General features: G+C 43.5%; 1 protein-coding gene and 1 long non-coding RNA gene across 3 annotated transcripts in view; one reads left to right on the top strand and one right to left on the bottom strand.

Moving 5' to 3' along the window:
• The window catches only part of CA8 (carbonic anhydrase 8), an 89,092-nt gene extending 72,872 nt beyond the window's left edge, over positions 1 to 16,220 (bottom strand). The window contains exons 1-3 of the mRNA XM_042923433.1: positions 15,888 to 16,220; positions 14,616 to 14,807; positions 2,832 to 2,956 (exon numbers count right to left, since the gene is read on the bottom strand). Coding sequence (XP_042779367.1) covers positions 2,832 to 2,956; positions 14,616 to 14,807; positions 15,888 to 15,987 — 417 coding nt within the window. The 5' untranslated portion in view covers positions 15,988 to 16,220. The remainder of the gene's footprint in view (positions 1 to 2,831; positions 2,957 to 14,615; positions 14,808 to 15,887) is intronic.
• LOC122210654 overlaps positions 15,899 to 22,162 on the top strand; it is a 98,050-nt gene continuing 91,786 nt past the window's right edge. For both annotated transcript variants that reach the window (XR_006198154.1, XR_006198155.1), the window contains exon 1: positions 15,899 to 15,978. This is a non-coding gene — a long non-coding RNA (uncharacterized LOC122210654). The remainder of the gene's footprint in view (positions 15,979 to 22,162) is intronic.

The following is a 22,162-nucleotide window of genomic DNA, read 5'->3' on the forward strand; positions in this document are numbered from 1 at the left end:
ATCTCTCCCTCTGCTTCTGCCCACTCACGCTCCTGCATTTATGTGCTCCATGGGATACAACACTACACAAACATCGGATGGTGATACAAGTATTTTCTCTAGGACTGGATCAGGGATAATCTGGGGTAACAAAGAGTGTAAATATTATTCATCACCTATTTTGGAAAAATTACAGCAAGTAATTCCATTACCCTAAATATAAATATTTCTGCAGAAACAAAGCCTATCAGAATTTAATCTTCACTCAAAACAAACCATTACCTGTGCTTAATGGACCGGAGCAGTTAAAGTGGCACCAAGTAACAGAACCAGTCTGAACCTGTGGTCTGGAAATGCTAATCCACCGCAGAGCAAAGAACACACACCACCGACTCCCTTAATCTAATCAAGCTTTCTCAAGGCTGTAAATTCCGTGCGTTGCAAGCAAAGCCACTAAGTTCTCACCTACAAGTTGCTGCCTACCCAATTACTCCCATCTGTCACTAAATTTTTTTATATCACACTACGTCTTGGAAGATGGTTGAGAGGAAGTGATGAAATGGTCTTTCAATCTCGAAGAAGAGGGCAGAGCTGAGGCACTGGCCGTCCACTGTTCAACCTGCCCCTCACTCTGCCCTCCACTACCCTGCAGGTTTAACTGTTTTGGACTGTTTTGTGCCCTCTCTCCTCCCTGATGCATCCTGGTGTGTACTTTTCCTTGTCACATCGGGTGAGGACAGCACAGTAGCCAGAGGTGACACAAAGACACGGCAGAACTGTTTTCAGGTGGTAGAAGTCAGACGATGTCTGTAGGCACTGAGAAACACAGCGCTTAGAATGGTAACGTCTGAAGACCCAACCTTCCCCATCAAGGCCTTAAAGGAGCTGCCCTCCTTTACGGTCCTCCCGATCACAAACTCAGGTGCTGCTCAACATACTGTTTTCCCTCCATCCTTAAAACACTTAATATTTCACTTTTAAGACTTGAGTCTTTTTTAATAAAAGGGTTATCCTCAGATTCCAAAGGGATTTTTTTGAAGTTTACTTATTTATTTTGAGAGAGAGAGAAAGCGAGTAGGGGACAGGCAAAGAGAGAGGCAGGGAGAGAATCCCAGGCAGGCTCCGCACTGTCAGCGCGGAGCCCAACATGTGGCTCCAACTCAAGAAACGGGAGATCGTGACCTGAACCAAAATCAACAGTCGGACACTTAACCCAGGAGCCCCCGAAGAGACTTCTTAAAAATGATAATTAGGGGCGCCTGGGTGGCTCTGTCGGTTAAGCGTCTGACTTCGGCTCAGGTCACGATCTCACCATCCGTGAGTTCGAGCCCCGCGTTGGGCTCTGTGCTTACTGCTCAGAACCTGGAGCCTGTTTCAGATTCTGTGTCTCTCTCTCTCTCTGACCCTCCCCCGTTCATGCTCTGTCTCTCCCTGTCTCAAAAATAAATAAAACGTTAAAAAAAATTTTAAAAATAAAAATAAAAATGATAATTAAAGTAGTATCAAGAAGGCCTTCCTCTACCTTCATTCTTTGAAATACAAATATCACTTCCATAAATTATACAGTAGTGATTTCTAGTCACTAGGCTGGACTAGACACAGTGTCTAGCCATGTTCAATTCCATACTTAATTAAGGATGCGTGCAGTTGCGAGCAAGGAGAGAACTATGGGTCCTCATAGAAAGAAATATAAACAAGGCCTGGACCAACAGGGACATCACCTGCATTTCACAGAGACATACCTAGCAGTGGATTAAATGACGGGTGTGAAGAAAAGAATGAGAGGGAGACTTTTTCCTCAGGAGCTGTCTTAGCCACCTTGGGCCCAAGTCACCACAGGTGGCGTGACTTTCAACAAACACTTATTTCTCACAGTTCTGGAGACTGGGCAATCCAATGTCAAGAGGCCGACAGATCTGACGTCTGGTGAGGACCCACTTCCTGGCTTATCACCAGCCATCTTCTTGTTATGTCCTCACATGGCAAGGAGCAGAGAAAGCAAGCTCTCTCTGGACTCCTATAAGGGCACTAATCCCGTTCATTAGGACTCTACCCTCCTGACCTCATCGAACCCTAATTACATCCCAAAGCCCCCACTTCCTAATACCATCATATTGGGGGGTAGAGTTACAATATATGAATGGGGGCCGCGAATACTTCAGTCCATAAGAGGAACCCATAGGATCAGTGAGAAAGACACAGTAGGCACTAAAGGTTATGACCCATGAGTGCCATGGCAGCAATCGGTCAAGTACACTTGGAACACCAAAGAGGGAGAACTCATTCTGCTTAGGGAAGGGACTCAGAAAAACTCCCATGGAAGAAATGATACGTCCACTAGGTATTGAAGAAGCAGCAGGAACCGACTAGGACAGTAAGTAAGGAGGGAATTCTTCAGACAAAATGTCTAAAAATCTCTAAATGCCTAGGGTGAATAAAACCAATTTACCAATTTTAATCAGAGCTCAAGTAGACTTTTGGCTAGTGCTGAGGTGCCCCCAAAAGTTACTGGTTTTCAGTTTATCATGTATTTATAGCATCTACAAAACTGACCTAGTGAATCTGCAGAGGCAGCAGAATTTTTAGAACAGTACCAACGCTGAAAGGAAACTTGTTAGTGTAGATTACCTTTACAGCCAGTTGCCCATGTGCATCCTTCAAGCTCACCAAAGTTCTTGGGAAGCGTCATCTGCTGCCCTGAGCTTACGTTTCCGTAAATACTTTATCATTTTAATATCAATTGATAAAATCCAATTGATGTGCAACTACTTCTAAACTAAACCATTCTCAGTAAATCATTGAACACTTTACATGAACAGTAAGAGTTTTACAAGAGGATTTGTTATTCTTACCTCCATGGGAAAAGCTTTGAAATTAACTGTGTGCTCAGAACCGCGCTGGTTTTCTCTCCCCCAATGAAATCTAACTTCATACAGTTCAAATTCATGCCCTTGAGGCAATGGACCTCCTGATAGAACTGAAAAAAGAAAATTAAGTTCTGTTTAATTACATCTCAAACATACTCATCAGTATAGCATTCTAAACATGGGGAACATTTTTTGCCAGAAAGCTCTCATGAGCTCTACAGATTGAATTCATACAGCCAAAATGAGAAATATATTCTAACTGTGGGATGCGCTTACACTATCATATCGATACTAGATTTGAGTCTAGTGTTGAGGTTTCCCCAAAAGTTACCGATTTTCAGTTTATCATCTATCCACAGCATCTACAAAACTGACCTAGTGAATCTGCAGAGGCAGCAGAATTCTTACAACAGTAAGTTCAAAACTGAAGTTCAAACACTGAAATACTTCGAAATGTTGCAGAACATCAACTTCTTGTGTCTTTCAGGTAAAGGAGTAGACACAGAAAACACACACAGTACCTACTCTCCCTGAGACTTACATTTAGCACACTGCTCAGGAGACAAGAATAGAATCTGTGCCTCAGACTGACCAATAATTTGTTATAAACCTGTCAATAAATTAAATCCATTAAAGATCATCCATTTGCACCAGACTATCAATTTAAAAAGTGTAAGCTAACAAAATTTTCCATGAAAAGAATGATTATGGCCATATGATTTCTCAACTACAAAGTAACACCTGAAAACCTATTTACCATTTTAGAACCACAGACATGCAAGTGAAATAAAATTATGACAGAATATTAACAATACTTAAAATGTCAACGTTTGGAAAAACGACATCAACGTTTGTTCTATGGGGGCCGTTTCTCTATGTCTTATTTCCAGATATAACCCAGAACTTTGTCCCAAACAAGAGCACTCTAAGGATGATGAAAAGTACATTTGTGTAAGAACCTGTCTCGAAGCAATAACATACTTTCCTTAAACATTCCGTGACAGCATACGAAAAAACTTAGTTTATTACAGATGACCAATTTTGACATCAATGAAGGTTGTTTGCATTCTTCCTAAAAATAAATGTTAACTCTAGATGGTATTGGCTAAGAATTGTAAGTTATTTTTACTCTTTCAGTTAGGAAGCTGAAAAAATTTACCTCTTCCCCCAAGAAGCAGTCTCTTGAAAGAAATTAGCATTCACACTCGGGCCACCATTGTGAAGGAAGCAATGGTGCCCAAGGATGAGTGCCACACAGAGGGACAGTTCTGCTGTCCATCCTTACTCTAAACCTCAAAGGAGAAGTAAGGGAGTTGGTGCAGCATTATTCGTTTGGCTGGTTGTTCATCTAATAACTTGGTTCTAAAAACATGTTAGGGCTTCTGACATCCAGTACGTGTAATACAGCCAGAAGGCATAAATTAGAAGGAAGAGCAAAGGGAAAACAAAAGACAGAGACAGGTACAGACGGGGAAATGCGGCTGCCACGCAAACGAGTGCCGTGAAATCCTTACCAAAAGTACCCTATAAACTTGGTTTTAAGCTTTCTACCAGCTCAAAGAAGAAAAAGAGCTATCAGCAGCAAAACACCATGATAATTTTCCAAGGATGTACACCTCACAACCAGCGGGGAAGGGAAGTGAGACACATGGTCTTTAGGAGAACACTACCTGGCGCGATTTTAACGTTTTCCTCACGCTTGGTCTTATTTTAAATCGTACAACAAATCAGAAGGGTCAGTCGGTGTTAATCATCCCCATCGACAGGGGAGAAAATGTGGCCAAGAGGAGCAAAGTGTGACCAGCCCTGGGCACCCAGCTAGCTAGCAAACTTCAGGAGCCTGGGACTCCACTCTTCTGATCCACATTGCCCACTGATACAGGACAGGGGGACCCAAATCTCTGCATCTGTTTGCAGGAACTAAAAAAAAAAAACAATGAGTTCTTTAAGCTTGGATTTCTAAGCTGCAGTCCTTCTTTTGAGAACTACTACACCTCATCCTATTTTCCAGAACCATCAAAAAAGAAAATGTAAATACATAGATCACAAAGGTTTACAGATGTCCCAAACTGCAGAGCAAGTGCATGGCATCGTGTCCAATAACCCATCCATGCTGTGGATGAAATGCTTCTATTTCAACCACCATGCCACAGTTTGTGAATAAAAATCATTCCTTTCCCTTGGCTGTCCAATGCTGGTCTTGAGAAAAACCAGGAAGGAAGTCTGGGCTGTACCCACTCCCAAAGGTGGAATGTACCCCACCTCCTAAACCAAAAAGAATAAATGGGAAAAAGCTTCTGGTACGTCCCGTGCCACACCCCAGCCTGCATCATCAGAGCTAGAAAACACACCCCTCACCATGCACAGCTACAGCCCGACCTGAGGCCTGGTGGGCGGAGACGGGTGTTCTCTCACTCTCTACTCTTTCAATAGAAGGCAAAAATGGTCTTAGAGGAGGCTTAGCTCCACGTTGCTAAAGAAAAAGAAAGGGTAGCATCGTGAAATGAAGCACATGTGAAATGGGAAAGAGGATTTTAAAAAATCTTTCCCCAAAACCTCTTTTCAGGGCGCACTCACACACACACACACACACACACACACACACACACACACGCAGTGTTTCTGAACTGTTACAGGGCAGTCCACCAATACTCTCCTATAGAAAAAGAGGAAACGGACCTTGAGTGATTTCAGGGGACCAAAATACAACCTCCATCTGATCGATGCCTGGTATTTCTTCAACAGGAATGAAAGTCTTTAGTTTGAAACTTGAGGACAGAGCTGATATTTTGATCTGTGTCTTCATAGGGAGAAATTCCAGGCCCCCGGGGGTTTATTTACTCATCCTTTCAACTAGTATTCTTATACCAGGTACCATATTAAATACTTAAGATACCCTATGATAAAACCGACAAAATTCACTAGTCCCCTGGGTCTTACATTCTATTGGATAAAATGCAAATTCATGCATTAATGCTGAGTATGTGGTATTTAGTCCCTACCTGGCAGGTTTGTTAGCTGTGAAGTCATTATGTTCAATAAAATTATAATGAAACAAGAGCCTCATGGGTCTTACATTCTATTGGGTTGAAAATAAACACAAAGGAGGGAAGCATTTTGCCCAGGCCTGGTCCCCAGGGAGGGGTGACAAAGACGCAGCTTTCGGCCAGCACTCGGGCCCTGGGTACCTTTCGCTTTTGCTGCAGATGAATAATCCAAAGTTAAACCACACTAAAATCACAGGGCTGTGCAAAGCCATAAAAAATGACAAAATACTGACTTCAGAATTTTATGAGGTGCCAAGTAAAAGCATTACCTGTTCATCCCCCAAGAATGATTGCATCTATAGACCAAAAATAAGTAGTAGCTCTGTTTTACCCATTTGGCAACATCCTCTTATTCTCCCTTTTCCCAGCCTATTTTTTCATAAGGAAACTAGTCATAGCAAAAGCGGTATACTCTCCTTACATTTATGTGTATCAAATTTTGCTGAGTGATATTCTGTCACCACGTGGCAGGCTTATTAGTTGTGATGTCATTATGTTCAATAAAATTACACCGAAACAACATGAAACTCACACTGATGACACATTGCATTTCCTTAGAATAGCACACTCGTGGAAAGAATATAAAATAAACCATGCAATTGCCACCGTCTGCATTTTCTCTAATAGGCATGGCTATTATGCTTATCCACATAAAAAGCGCTCCTTTCAGAAGCCTCTGCAGAATTTGAGAATCCCATAAAGACATGATATAGAAGCATTTACCCAAGTCCAACTAAGCTTCCACAATCCTCTGCCGAAAACAAATTTTCCAGACAGTTCAAAGGCTATTGATCAAGGCTTATTCCCCGTCATTTCATTTGAGTTTAACACACGTTTTGAGATATACTCCATGCCCAGCCCCGTGCTGACCACCAAGAATCTCAAAAGAAGGACATAGGCTCAGGGCTAACAAGACATTCTCAGTGCTTCGTGAACTTAATACTGTAGTTTAAACAGATTACATCAAAAGCAGTAAGAGAAAGCGCCAAGGAACCGGGAAGATACCAAGCGAGAGCCACGCCAAAACCAACGGGGCGTCAGAAAGTCATGGAACGCTTTCCAGAGGAGATAACTAAGCAGAGTCTGGAAGATCAAGCCGAGAGAAGTGAGCGAGTACATTCCAAGCGGCCAGAAGAGGCTGAGAAACCCTGAGTGTGTTTCAAGAGAAAAAAGGTAGGCTTCAAGATGTGAGCCCCGGGAGGGGACTTGTAGGCTATACCTAAGAGCTGGAGTTTATCACAGAGGGAATCACTGATAGCTTTTAAGCAGAGAACTAATATTTTTTTGCCCTTTAAAATATTACTCCCAGAGAGCCAAAGCATAGGAGACTGTTAAAGACTGAGAACAAACTGAGGGTTGATGGGGGTGGGAGGGAGGGCAGGGTGGGTGATGGGTATTGAGGAGGGCACCTTTTGGGATGAGCACTGGGTGTTGTATGGAAACCAATTTGACAGTAAATTTCATATATTAAAAAATAAAAAAAAATAAAAAATAAAAAAAATAAAAAAATAAAAAAATAAAATAAAATAAAATATTACTCCCATACCTTCCTGCACAGTGGACCATCAAAGGACAAGCCTAAGTGGCTGGCTGTCCCAGCTCAGGCAGACACGGTGAGGCCAGGAGACAGAGCCTGCCAGAGCCTTATCTCCAACACGGAGGGAAACCCATGTTAATGGTCCCTGATGTATCCCCCAAAAGATCTCAAGACCCAAAGAGCCCATTCTCGACAGGTCTACCTGGATGGTGGACCATCAGAGGGCAAGCCTAACCGGCTAGCTGTCCCAAGAGAAGAGCCTGCCAGAGTCATATCTCCAACATGGAGGGAAAGCAATGTTAATGGTCCCTGATGTGTCCCCCAAAGAATCTCAAGACCCAAAGAGCCCATTCTCAACAGGTCTACCTGTTTGTACCCAAACAAACAGCTCATTCTCAACAGGTCTGAAGGTTTCATAACCTCAGTTTAAATTTTAAGGAATCCAAAAGGTAGTCAAAAAACATTCCAAAAATAGTATAAATTAGTTCTTTTTTAGCATTTGAAGGCGTAAATGCAAAAATCAATTATTTTATGGTCTTTAGCTTTTAACCTACACTTTCATTTCATATTAAAGAACAAATATCATCAGCTTTTAAGAGTGGATGTAACATTGACAGTAGGGGGAGGAGGCCAGTTAGGTTGCTCTGTATAAGCAAAGTGAGACAGATTAAGGCAATTTTCCAGGTGATGCAAGACCCCCAAAGTTAGCTAATAATAAGTATAATCAGAAAGAAATTCAACCCTGACATCCCTATAAATAAACGATACAGAGCCACTTCCTAAGTGAAAATAACTTAAAGATATTTTTGACAACTTCATCTTTAAATCAGCAAGGCTGTTAAGAAGCACTATAAAAAGTTGTCATGTTTTTGGTGGGGTGGGGGGAAGCATGATTGACAATAAAAGTAATCTAGTCTAAATTTAATATTGAGAATTATAAAAGACCCAGAAGTAAAATTTTCTTTATTGAGGTTTCTATAATAAGTTACTGCGAAGGGTACAAATGACCTGTCCTGATTAGCAATCTCTCCCATACTGACGGCCCGTTAAAAATGTCATTACCCTTAACACACTGTTTGTCGTCAGAAGGAAAGACATTCTATTCCAGAAGCTTGGCCAGTCTCACGCTCTTTCGTGACTTAAGTATTAAACCACTCAGGCTATAGAAATCTACAGTGCTATTTTTATACTTAAGCTACTTTTCATACCGCTGTAAGATGTCTGATTTTAATTTGTGCACACTAAACGTTACGATTCCTGCAGTACAGGGATTCCCGTGTCCTACAGGGAAATGGAGCCGTCTATGTGGCAGCCTCAGTAAAATGCCCCAGAGTCAAGAGACAACAGGACCTGGAATGTGGTGCTCGGCTCAACCCAAGTTAGAAGGCACTCTGTCACCTTGAAATACGCACAAAGGGTGAAGCACAGTGACAGGATCCAAAGTGTGGTCCAGTCACAGGGGCTCCACCCCAGCGCACGTCTCTGACGATTCCCATCTTTGCCACTTCACGGAATCAGTCACCGAAGCCCTGTGGACGGCATCTCAGAACCACCCCCCCCCCCGCCCCCGCCCCTTGTCACCCCTGCCTTTCCAATGGCACTCCCAACACAGCAGCTGCTCTGGTTAACTTAATCTCTTGTGATAACTTTCAAACTGGCTCCCGACCTCTCCCAGATCCCATCTTACTTGGTATGGCCGGGTTAATTTTCCTAAAACATATGCTACAGAGGAAAAAAAAAAAAAAAGGTTATACTCTTTACACCTGGCTCCAGATCCCTCCTGAGTTTGCTCCAACACAGCCACTCCATTTATAGATTAACCTCATTGAACACGAATGAATCTTTTCTTTCAGTTATACTTCAGGATTCACTTCTCCTCATCCAACGTCGACACCTTCCCATATATCTCCTGTCCTTTCTGCTTACTGCCCTCTCTCCCCATACACATTCCAATCATCCCAATCCAAAGGCTCTTCAGTCTTTGTGTTTTCTGCAAATGCTACTTCCTGAGCCAATCCTCCCCTAATAATGTCAGCCAAAAATAATCTCTTCCTTACACCTATCTTTCACGATCCGCCACTGCAAACTTCTTTTTTAAACGTTTACTTTTGAGAGAGAGGGGAGAGAGAGCATGAGCAGGGGAGGCGCAGAGAGAGAAGGAGATAAGAGTATTTGATTCGGGCTCTGCACTGAGAGTGGAGAGCCCGATACGGAGCCTGAACCCATGAACCGCGAGATCACGCGTGACCTGAGCCAAAATCAAGAGTCAGGTGCTTGACCAACTGACCCACCCAGGCACCCCCACCACTGTATGCTTCTTGAAGGCAGGGTGCAGGCCTGATTTATATTTACCCAATCCAAGAAGGGTAATACCTTACAAAAAAGGTAAAACAAAGATTGCCACCTGCACCTGGCAGGCCAGATAAAACCAGCGTGAGAAGCCAATGCATACTGCTGAGTGAAAGAACGAAAGAAGCCAATGTAGGATCCCAACTAGATGACATCCTCAAAAATGCAGAACTACAGTGAAGGTAAAAAGATACTAACACAATTCTTAGGCCCATTCCTAAATATGAATAAAGAGCCAGAGATAACTAGACATTTGCAAAGAACACTCATCTTAAAAACAGAGACCAAACAAATAGAAGAAAGAACCCAGAATAAGCGGAGACATAGAACAGAAAAAAAGCAATAGAGGAAAGAATGGAGAAAGAGCCTGCATTTATGAAATAATTTTCAGAAGGTATACTTGGTCAACTAAAAAAAAAAAATCATAGAATAAGCATTTTCTTATTAAAAATGTAAGAGCAGGGGCACCTGGGTGGCTCAGTTGGTTGAGCGTCCGACTCTTGATTTCGGCTCAGGTACTGATCCCATGGTGTGTGGGTTCGAGCCCCGCATTGGGCTCTGATGCTGACAGCATGGAGCCTGCTTGGGATTCTCTCTCTTACTCTCTCTCTCTCTGCCCCTCTCTCACACAAACATTCTCTCTCTCTGTCTCTCAAAAATAAACTTTAAAAAAATATAAGAGCAGAAATGAAAATTTTAATAGACCGAAAGACATAAGCTGAGGAAATCTACCAGAGAGCAGAACAAAAAAAAACAAGAATAAGAGTTACAAAAGAAGAAAATAAAGAAAAAACAGAAAACTTATTAATAATGTAAGAAAAGAAGGTATACTTCGACAACTAAAAAAAAAGTCATAGAATAAGCACCTTTTTTTTTTTTTTATAATGTTCATTTTTGAGAAAGAGAGAGAGACAAAGAGCACAAGCAGGAAAGGTAGAGAGAGAGGGAGACACAGACCCAAACCAGGTTGCAGGCTCTGAGCTGTCAGCACAGAACCCAACACGGGGCTCAAATTCATGAGCCTCAAGACTATGACCTGAGCTGAAGTTAGATGCTTAACCAACTGAGCCACCCAGGTGCCCCAGGCACAATTTTCTTAGAAGTTAAAAATGTTAGAGCAGAAATAAAAAGTTTGATAGAAAGACTGAAAGATATAAATTGAGGAAATCTACCAGAAAGTAGGACAAAAAAAAAAAAAAAATAGGACTTACAAAAGAAGAAAATAAAAAAAAGCAGAAAACTTATTAAATAATGTAAGAAAATTTCTAAAAAATGACAGACACAATTCTTCTGAGCAAAAGGCACACCAAGTACCCAGGACAGACACACACACGGTGTCCAAACATTTAGCCCTCACATGCCCTTCTTCCCAGGAAGTTACTGGAAGATAGACCACAGGAGGGAATAAACCTAGAAACTCCCTGAAATGAGGGATCAACCTCAAAAGTGGATGCCCAGCATCCAGGAAACATGGGATTGGACACAAGAGACCAGCAAAGGAACTCTCTAGGCATAAGGTGCAGGCAGCTGCAAGTGACGGGTACAGGGCAGGCCTCGAGAGCATGCGGCCCAAGTGGGGCAGAAGGGAGGAGAGGCCTCCAAGGGAGGGTGGAAGGACCTCTTGATGATCTGCCATCTGTCAAGAGTCTGGAAATGAAATCATGAGAGATAAAGATGCAATTAAATAAATAAAAATGCATGAACTCCAGGGGAGAAAAACTCCGTATTGTTCAATAAAGGAAACGGAATCTAGTCTCAGCTGGAAACAACAGCCACACACTCGTAATGATAAAAAAAAATAACGCAGGGGCGCTGGGGTGGCTCAGTGGGTTAAGCATCTGACTCCGACTCAAGTCATGACCTCGTGGTCTGTGAGCTTGAGCCCTGCATCGGGCTCTGTGCTGACAGCTTAGAGCCTGGAGCCTGCTTCGGATTCTGTTTCTCTGTCTCTGTCTGCTCCTCCCCTGCTTGTGCTGTGTCTCTCTCTCTTTCTCAAAAATAAATAGACATGGGGCGCCTGGGTGGCTCAGTCGGTTAAGCGTCCGACTTCGGCTCAGGTCATGATCTCGCGGTATGTGAGTTCAAGCCCCGCGTCGGGCTCTGTGCTGACTGCTCAGAGCCTGGAGCCTGTTTCAGATTCTGTGTCTCCCTCTCTCTCTGACCCTCCCCCGTTCGTGCTCTGTCTCTCTCTGTCTCAAAAATAAATAAACGTTAAAAAAAATTAAAAAAAAAAAAAATAAATAAATAAATAAATAGACATTACAAAAAAAAATTTTTTTATTAATGCATATTCTTTAAATAAAAATTGCAATTTAAGTATACAGGGACAACAGAGGGGCAAAACCACAATGGGGGAGGAGAATAAGAGAACCAGCCTCATTCTCCATAGCAAGGAGTCCATGGAGATCTTAAATGTCAAAGCATGACAGTATATACGTATCCGTAAAGGATGAAGGAGAGAGCAGGAGAAATGGCTAAGAGCTAAAAGTGGCCGTCACCAGGGCAAAAAGTATTTTTTTGCGGGGGGAAGGGTATAACCAGGGAGAGAGAGAAACATGTAGTACTAGTCAGCTATTTAAATTACAGCTATGTTCTATTTTGATACAGATAACACTTGAATTAAATAAATAAATGACAGGGTGTTCGGGGCTTACAGACTACTCCTTTGAGAAGCTCAAATATCCTAGGAGGGAAAAAATGGTCCAGACATGGTATTTTTTTTTTTTTTTGGTTGTTACTTGTTTTTTAAGTTTGAGAAATACTAAAAAGGAGGAAACAAGGAAGAAGAAATTGTTATGGCAGCAAGGAGACAGGGCATCTAAAGGAGAAAGCTCCCTAAGGAGGCAGGAGGAAAGGGTGTGGAACATGTGTCTCCAAATTAGGCTAGGACAGCCATACAGAGAGCTCTGCCCGGCTGGTCAGGGGTCAGGGGTGGAAGGTGGAGGGACCCTGAAAGGGAAAATCTTGCGGGTAGAGAGTTGAGACACTGCTTGATAGTGTCTGTTCTGGGCTAAGAGAGGGGGCCAAGGAAAATCGTGAAGGGACCAGAAGGAAATGTTAAATTCAATTCCATCACGTTAAACTGGCTCTAACAGCAGAGTATTTGTACTCAGCCATCCCTCTATGCTCCCATATTTCATAACACTTCCACTAGCATTTATACTAATGCTTTAAAGAATTGTGTTTTGGGGTGCCTGCATGGCTCAGTCGGTTGAGCGTCTGACTTCAGCTCAGGTCATGACCTCACAGTTTGTGAGTTCAAGCCCCGCATCGGGCTCTGTGCTGACAGCTCGGAGCCTAGAGCCTGCTTCGGATTCTGTGTCTCCCTCTCTCTTTGCCTCTCCCCCGTTGTGCTGTCTCTGTCTCTCTCAAAAATAAATAAACATTAAAAAAAGAAAATTTAAAGGATCGTGTTTTTCACTAAACTATGAATCCTGGAGAACAGTCTTATCTATTTGTATACAACCTATACTCACTCACCACAGTGCTGATGTGCAATGCATTTTTGTTGTATAGATTTATAAATGTTTATTTCCAGAAATACCAAGGCATGTCAACATACCAATACACATTTATTATTACCTTCAAATGTTTTTCATAAACCAGAACAGTCAGCATTTAATAACTGTACTGTGTTCTTAAAAAGTACCACATAATGTCTCTCCTGGATACCCTCCCCCACAAAATCTTACTTAAATCCAAATTTATATCTGAAGTGGTTTCTCTTTGACTACATATAGTAACACCTACAATCTGTTTGATGATGTCCATACCTTCACGAAACTCAGAACAGCAGGGAAAACTACATCCATCTGTGACTAGCTCATGGACTCTAAATTAAAGTTCAGGAACATTCACAATGAGTTAAAAAAAAAAAAAAAAAGGGAGGGGGGCACCTGGGTGGCTCAGTCGGTTGAGCGTCCGACTTTGGCTCAGGTCATGATCTCGCAGTTGACGAGTTCAAGCCCCGCATCGGGCTCTGTACTGACAGCTCAGAGCCTGGAGCCTGCTTCCAATTCTGCGTCTCCCTCTCTCTCTGCCTCTCCCCTGCTCATGCTCTGTCTCTATCTCAAAAATAAAGATAAACATAAAAAAAAAAAAAATCCACCATTGGAAATCAGTACCTGCCCTGCCAAATAATAAACCCAAAGATTTTATGGGTTGAAATATAAAATTTATTAATTCGGAATTAATTTGGGCACAGAGGATCTCTGCTCATTAGTATTTCCTAGCATTTCAACATACTCTAATTTTATATTCTTACCGAGAAATACAACTATTATTCACTAAGAAAAACATTAATATGCATGCTAATTTTTCAAAATTCTTCTTTCCTCTCTCCTACATTTAAGCCAACTTTCTTGACAATTTCCAACACCTTTTCCACAAAACATTTCAGATCCATCTCAGATGAGTTCAAAGGGGAGGGGAAGAATTAAAAATAACAGGAGTTTTGTTGGCCATTTAAGTCTTTTACTAAGTTTAGAGATGTTTTTGATTGCTATTAGTTGAAGTTCTTCTTGTCACATTCATATAGTAGAGAAAATTAATTTGAAAAGTTTATCCTGAATGCCAGATTAGGTAAAAAAAAAAAATCCTAATCTTTAGTTTCACCAAGCAGTGAAAGAAGAGAATAATTATCTGAACGAGTTAAGCCAAACAACAATTTAGGACAAAATTCAAATTAGTACACCTGCATATACTTTTCCTCAAATCCCACCAAGTTTAAGTCGACCGACTAAGGGTGTTCCAGCAAGATCATACAACACAGAACAACCAAACTGCCATCTTCATTATTTCATCCTTTTATCCTTTCAAAAATGTTTTCTAATATACCTGATTTTGACTTCAGGATAACCTGAATGGTATGTCCATCATTGGTCACTTCGCAGTCTCGGCAGACCACATAATTTGGGGAGAGGCGGACATCCAGAAGTGAGGGGTCATATCTAGCTTCTCTTGAGTTTAGGTTAATGGGAGACTGGTATTCCCCATTAGCATCGGGAAACACCAAGCCCCACTCCACACCTAAGGACAAAATGAAGCAAATTTAGAACAGGTTTTAAAAAGTTCTGGTAAAATTTAACATGCAAAGGCTAGTTTAAACACTGTTTATGATCCTTGACGGATGAAATACGATAAATGTGGAAGAACTTCTGCATTCATATTCCGAATGATCTAAAGCTATCAAATACATACATAAAATCCCGGACTAACAAAATAGCCTATTTGTATTTGTCCACATAGATGTAATCCTTTATGACTCTAGGAAGTCTAGCTCATCTTTAAGTGATTAAAAAAACAGTAATTCCACAAAATTTTTTTCTGCTCATGAGTTCAATTACATGCACTACTGGGGAAATACCTGTAACTCAACTTGCTCGAGGAGAGCCAAAAACCACTAAATCTGATGCTAGTGAATGAACACCTCTTTAACAGAATGCAAAGATGGTCATTTTGAAGTGGATATATGTACGTATACCCACACCTATATCTTCACGCAATACAGACTCATATTCTCTTTCCCTATTTTATAATTAAAGTCAAAAATTCCACATCTGTTTCAACACCAGCCCCCGTGGTCACATGTATGAGGACTCCTACATCTTCCGGGATAAATGTAGCAAGCAAAACTTTTTAAAAAGTCAGCCCCCTTCGGACCAAACCCGCTGACCGAGCTTGAAATCCAGGCCTTCTTTAGAAAGAGCTGAACACTGTTAGTTTCCTTCACGAACGGAGGGGCGGCAAGGACACTTTCTGCCCGTAGGGTGGTCGCGGCAGCACCGTGCACCCGAAGGTGCTGAGCGACACGTAACGCCGCTCTTCGCGGGCCCTCGGCGCGCGCACAGAAGTGTTTCGGGGCGGCCGAAGGCCGGCCCTCCAAACCGCCGCAGGTGCCAGCCGCCGCGGGGCAGGAAGCCGGGCTCCCCGACGCGAACGCGGACGGCGGGCACGCCCTCTCTCCTGGAGCCACTTCCACCAGTGGAGCGGGTGCGCGCGACAGACACGCACGTGGGAGAGCGGGGCGCAGCGGGGACCCCGCGCTCGGCGGGACGCACGCGCGGCGCCCGGGACCCCGGACACCCCGCCCGACGCGCGGCCGGTTACCTTCTTCGTAGCCCCACTCCACCCCCTCCTCCTCTTCCTCTTCATCCTCCTCCTTCTCCGGGAAGGCGACGGAATCTTCGATGAAGCTCAGGTCAGCCATGGGAAGGCCGTGGGTCCCCTCGGCGCTCTCGCGCCGCCGCAGGGAAGCGGGCAGGAGTGGGACCGTGAGCGCGTGTGAGGGCGCGCGTGCGAGGGTGCGGGTGAGCCAGTGGGGGTGTGGGCGCGCTCGTGGGGGCGTGAGCGCGCGAGGCGGGCGCGGGGTGGGCGCGGGCCGAGCCGGACTTTTCGGGCGGCGGGCGCTGCGAGAGCGTGCCAACTCCCCGCGGAGCGCGAGTGGAGCCGCGGCTCCGGGAGCGGCAGCCGGCGAATTATAAACCGGACGGGGGCGTGTCTGGTACGGGAGGATCCGCCCCGCTCGCTCCGTGGCCCCCGCGCAGGGGGGCGGACGGCGGGGAAAGGCCTCGGGGCTGCCGGGCCCCACCTGGGAAACTGCAGAAGCCCCGCCCCCTACCTGCGGCGTCGCCTCCCCGCGGCCGGCTCTCCCACGCTTTACCTTCCAGGAGCCCGCGAGTCACCCGGGGCCTGCCCTCGGGCTCCCCCGCGTGCGGGGCCTTGACCCGGGGCTTTCGACCTCCGTCTAGTTCATTTAGGCTTTACTGCAGGAAATGCCCAAAAGAAAAAAGGTGGGGGAGGAGGTCGGGGAGAGACGAGATGAATTGCCTTGAGTAGGAGAAAGAGAGGACTGGGAGACCTCAAGAAAAAAGTTTCCCACTCCCGATCTTTATTATTGGCGGTTTACTATATAATTCGCCCTTGAAGGATGACGGAAACGGGAATGGAAAAATTCCCGAGAAACTTGTAGTTCCTACAACCATTTCGGACAAAATTGTTTTAATCTAGAGAAGTAAATATAATCCGGGGAATTTTTTCCATTAAAAAAAAATTATCTCAAAAGCAAGAGTAGTGAAAAGCAATAAAGAAAGGGCGTGTGGTTTTACTTTCAGAGTCTGGGGTGCCGCTGCAGGCGCAGCTTGCTGTGCACACCGCTCCCAAAATGCCTCGTGAAATCATGTAAATAATGAAATGCACACATTGCGTAACAGGAACTTGCCTGCTCCGTAGAGGTCCCATTGTTACCTTACACGTGCTTCCCAATGAGTTCATGCCTTCGGCCCCCTGTTTCAATGCATTTTAAAAGCCCAAGCTAATAACCCCTGAGCAGGTTAACTCCATATTTTTAGAAAGTGTACATACATAAGTTCAGAATTGATCCGTAAGCAAAATGTGTTTTTATATGCTCTGTGCGCGCACCAAAATGTCTGTTAGCAGTTTGAGTAGCTGGTTCCTAAATCATAGCATCCACGATGCAAAGTATTAACCATTTTCACCGAAGTGCTTCTAAAAGGAACATTCCGTTTCTCTTTCCATTGTTGAATACCTTTTCACAATGCCGACATTTTCCTTCACGTTTCTTGCTAGAAGTATGTTAACATGTTAATCAAATGCCGCAGCTAGTGGAACCTGTGGAAGATAAAATCATTTTGCCACCCTGAGCTCATGAGCAAGGTGCATTCCCCTGCACCCCACACATGCACAGATGCCAAACTGTAGCCCTGTGTGACCACCAATTTCATTTAAAGCATCACATGAATTATGGAGATGTTTACCAAACCAGAGAACAGCAAATCACCATGGCAAAAAGGTCAGGGTTCCATGAGCAAACGGTGTGCCATGTTTACAGCAGATAGGCTGAAAGATTGGATTACCAATATTGAATTTTGCAGCTAATAGACCATTTTGTATATAGCCAACAATATATCACTATTTATAAATGCAGTTAACTACTAGACAAACATACATTTACCCATATTTATTCTTTCTGAATTATTCAGCATCATGTGTATAACTCAGCTCCTCACCGCAAGCCTAGGATACCCTACCCAGCGACATACGAGCCATTACACTGTGCATCCAAATATTCAATTAACAGCCTTAATTGCTTTGAGACTGTGTGCTTCAGATTTCTGCTAATTAACAGCACCTTAAGACCTCTTCTCAGGTCCCTGTACTATATTATCACTAAAGATGGAATTTCTATTTCTAGCTATTATAAGGTATTTGTCACCATAAAACCTAAACACACAGACCGAAGATATAGGCCAATTCTTTGATTTATAAACTAGAGCAAGCACACCTAAATCTAATATCAGAGAATCTAAAAATATCCCTGCTCTATATTATGAACATAAGTACTCCACATACCCCTGCATGTAATTTTAAAATATTTCAACCTAATAGCATATTTGATTCCTTAAATGAACTTTCTATGGCTTGCTCTATAGTGTTTGCATAACTGAGGTCAAACCACATCAGTAGAACAATTTATTAAAACTAAGACCTGTATAACTATTACTATTTGATACTAAGAAAACAGAAATAGAAATAACTAAAAGGGACAAACTGATCTAGATGTCACAGGAACAAAGACGCACTAAGATGGCTTCACGGCATCCCTGACTTACACACCCCTCTCCTCCCAATCTCCCCCCATCCTTTGCCTACCTTACCCAGACTTCCTCCTTGTGTTGTTGAGTTTGGGCTCTAGACGAGTCATGAACAATTATTACATTCTTCTTGGGTACCTCTTATGCTCTGGGAGCACCTCAAGGACAGCGCTAACCTATGGATATCAAATGGCTTCTAACCAGATTGTAAATTTCTAAACTTCAGCAACCATGACTTTTGTTCCTTCCTGTGTACCGCTCTGCATTGTGCACTGTGGGAGAGCCCAAAATGAATAGCACTCTTTCTGCCCACAGAAATTCACAATCAGTCCCAAGAAATCTTGGGATGGGGGGGCGGGGGATCAGTCAATAATTAACTATAATAAAGGCGATATATTTAATAGAAATGCAAACACCATTACATGCAAGGAAGATGCAATTCATACAGATGGGAATGATCAAGGAGAGTTTCTTGGAAAAGATGGCTTTTAAGGCAAATGAAAAAGGCTGAGTAGGATGTAGAAGGCAGTGAGTGAGCCAACAGCATTTTAAGCACAAGTAATGATACCAAATCACGAAGTGCTCTTTGTGGACCCACTTTTCCATTAAGTGTCTTCCGTGACCTGCCAAGACCAATCTAGATTACTCAGAAAAAGCATGCTTCAGTGGGATTGTGACTGGAGTAAGACCCTTCTTGGGTTTAGTTTGTCTGATTTTCGTTTTGTCAGTGAAGACATTGTTAACCTGAAAAACAAAACAGTCAGCCATTTTACCAGCAAAAATAGATTTATTCAGGAATATCAGAGAATTGCGATTCAGAAAAGGTAAGCTGTGGCAAAACCACACACAAGTCCAACAAACAAAGGAGAGGAACACTACTTTATGGAGAAAGAGGAGGTGGGAAGGGGTTGTTTTGAATGAAAGTCCATTGGAGAAAAGCGAAAGTTCAAGATGATAATGGTTTCTCATTGGCTGAGTTGCAAGGTGGTTCATTTCTTGTAGGAGATACAACGAACCATCAGTCCCTATCGGGGCCCATAATTTATGATTCTTTCCTGTGAACAGTTCTTCCGTTCGAGTCTGTAATTGACAATTCTTCCTATGATAGACATTTGAGTGATGTCTCCCCCCGCTGTGCTCCCCCCTGGCTTCCCAACTCCATTTTAGTGAATTTTCCCTGGATTAATTTTCACAACATCAAAATTTTCCTCATTACGTATTTTGATGTCTGAAACTTTCAAGTTTTGCTTTGAGGCGAGAAGTTCTGATTCGTTCACATTTTTTACCTTACCAGATTAATCGCATATTTTGCCTACTTAAAGTTGTGTTAATCACCCTACCTTTGTTTGATCTCTCCTTGATCTTTTGTCTTCAGAACCATCAGCTTTCAGTGTTCAGGTTCTGGGTAGCCATGGTAGGTTTTATTATGGTTCCTTTCATTCTCTGCCCCTCTCTGTGAGATGGCACTTCACTGACCATAGGACCTGCTTTGACCAATTAAATACGCGTAAATGTGCACATGCCACTTCTAATAGAAGCCTTAGGAGTTGTCATGTGGTTCTACCATCCTGTCTGTCCCTCTGTCCCAAAAGTACCCAGTCTAAGAAAGCCACTACTTCTTCAGTCACTCTGGATCCTGGCACAAAAAAGACTCATAGATCAGAGCCACAGCCAACCAGAAGTCGACATGTAATGTCAGTGAGAAGTAAACGTTTGTTTCATAAGCCACTAAAATTTGAGGATAATCTTTTACAGCAGCCTAGCATAACCTAGCTGCTACAGCAGCCCATCAGGTAACGGTGAGTTCAAGGGCAAGTTTCATCTCCTGAAATGCTTTCTGTCATCTTTTTCTTTAGCGTGGAAGAACCTCTCTGGCCTGCAAGGAAACTAAACACTGCAAAGCAGGGCCCGTATCCCACCTCGCAAAGTTCGTAGGAGCCCCGGCCCTATCTAGGATCCTCACAATCTTACCACACGGTGCGCAAGCCCTTTTCCGTGAGAAATGTGCCTCCTCTCTGAGTAAACATGGGTAGAACCCTCTTCCCTCGTCTGAGATCACAGCAGTTACTCATGGGCCCCTCCACCTAGAACCAAAATGGCTGCCGTTGGGCCGTGTGATCATTATATTGATGCTTCTCAAATCTACCTTTATTAGGAGGCAAAACCTTCTCTAGGGAACCTTCCAAGTATTCTGCCAAATGAAACTCCCACTCAAGTGGTTGAGCGCTTCCGTATACCGTGTACAGATCTCGAGCCCTGAAATTAAGACTAAGTTGGAAGTACGTATCTTATAGCCATCTCCTCCAATGGACAATGAGCCCTCACGAGCAAAGAGTCCATCTGAATTCCTCTTTGTATCCCCCACGTAGCACATGGTAGGCACTTAGGAATTAGTTTCCTTGTGCCAGCAGCCATATGGTGACCCGATCAGCCTTTATAAATATATTAGTGCAATAAAAATTGTGATTACCGTGGTAGAAGCTTTCAGGGAGCAGCGGGGCCACAAAAACAGGGAGTGATCAAGTTTACTTGGTGGCAGGTGTGTCAATAGGGGCTTCATAAAGGAAATGCCCTCTAAATGGAAAGATAAATAAGTGTTCTTTTGCCCGCAGAAGGGAAAAGGAAGGGAGGCAAAATAGACATGCCGGTCAAGTGGAAAAATAAAGAACAAAACTTCAAATACAGAAGCCAGCACGGCTTGGACTTTTTGGTCAAGTTTGTTTTCTTTCTCTATGGTGTTAATAGAAGGTTTTCTGCGGTGCTAATAAAAAAGCAAAAATGACATGTTCAGATAAGGTATCTTTATGTTTGCTCTAAATTTCCTTTTCTAAAAGTCTCAAAATAACCTCGCGACATGAAATAAAATACCCAGTAGATGACATGCTTGAATGAGTATGACGTGGTATTGACAGAACAACAGCGTTGAAAACACGTGGAGACACAACAGCATCCGTCAGATGTTCGAACAGCCCCGTGGCCACATCCCTACTTTAGTTCCCACAGCAGCTCTGACGCCTCACTCTGCCTTGTAACAGGCCATGAAGCTCCGGGACCTAAAGGGATGCCTGTTACACAAGATGACAAACCAATTCACAGGAAAGTAATCATTTGAGCACTGTGGTTGTCTCCAAAGATGGCTGCCACAGTTCTTGCCGTCCCCTTAAATCGGAGCTGGCTCTGTGACCTGCTTTGTACAACAGACGGTGAGAGAGTGACCCCGTACAGTTGTGGGCTTAGCCTTAAAGCGGGCTGACCAATTCTTTTGCTCTCAGAAACCAGTCATCATGGAAGAAACCCTCCCACCCTGAGCCCGCCATGCTGTGAGGAAGAGCAAGCTAGGTAGGCGATGACAGGTGGAGGAGGGGCTCAGAGGCACAGGTGCACGCCTAAAGCCCTCGGGGACCTTCCAGCCCAGCCTAGCTACCACCTGAAAGCTGGTAGTGACCCCAGCTGGCAGCATGTGTGACAGAAAAACCCTGCCTGAATTCCTGGCCCACAGAACTCTGAGAAATCATAATCACTGTTTCAAGCCACTAAGCTCTGGAGTGGTTTAGTAAGCAGCACGGAGAACTGAAGCAAGCACTTACCTATGTAACAGATACTATGCAAAGCATTTCCCAGTGTTTCCTTTCATTCTCGGACGAGCTCCAATAATATCGCTTCATTTGCAGGTGAGAAAACCAAAGGCTCAGACTTGTCTACGGCCACAGACAGAGGTGGTGGGTGACCTGAGGTCTGTCTCTCGAACCCGTGCTCTGAGCTGCCAAATTT

Source organism: Panthera leo, chromosome F2 (assembly GCF_018350215.1).
Source record: "Panthera leo isolate Ple1 chromosome F2, P.leo_Ple1_pat1.1, whole genome shotgun sequence".
NCBI classification, from domain to species: domain Eukaryota; kingdom Metazoa; phylum Chordata; class Mammalia; order Carnivora; family Felidae; genus Panthera; species Panthera leo.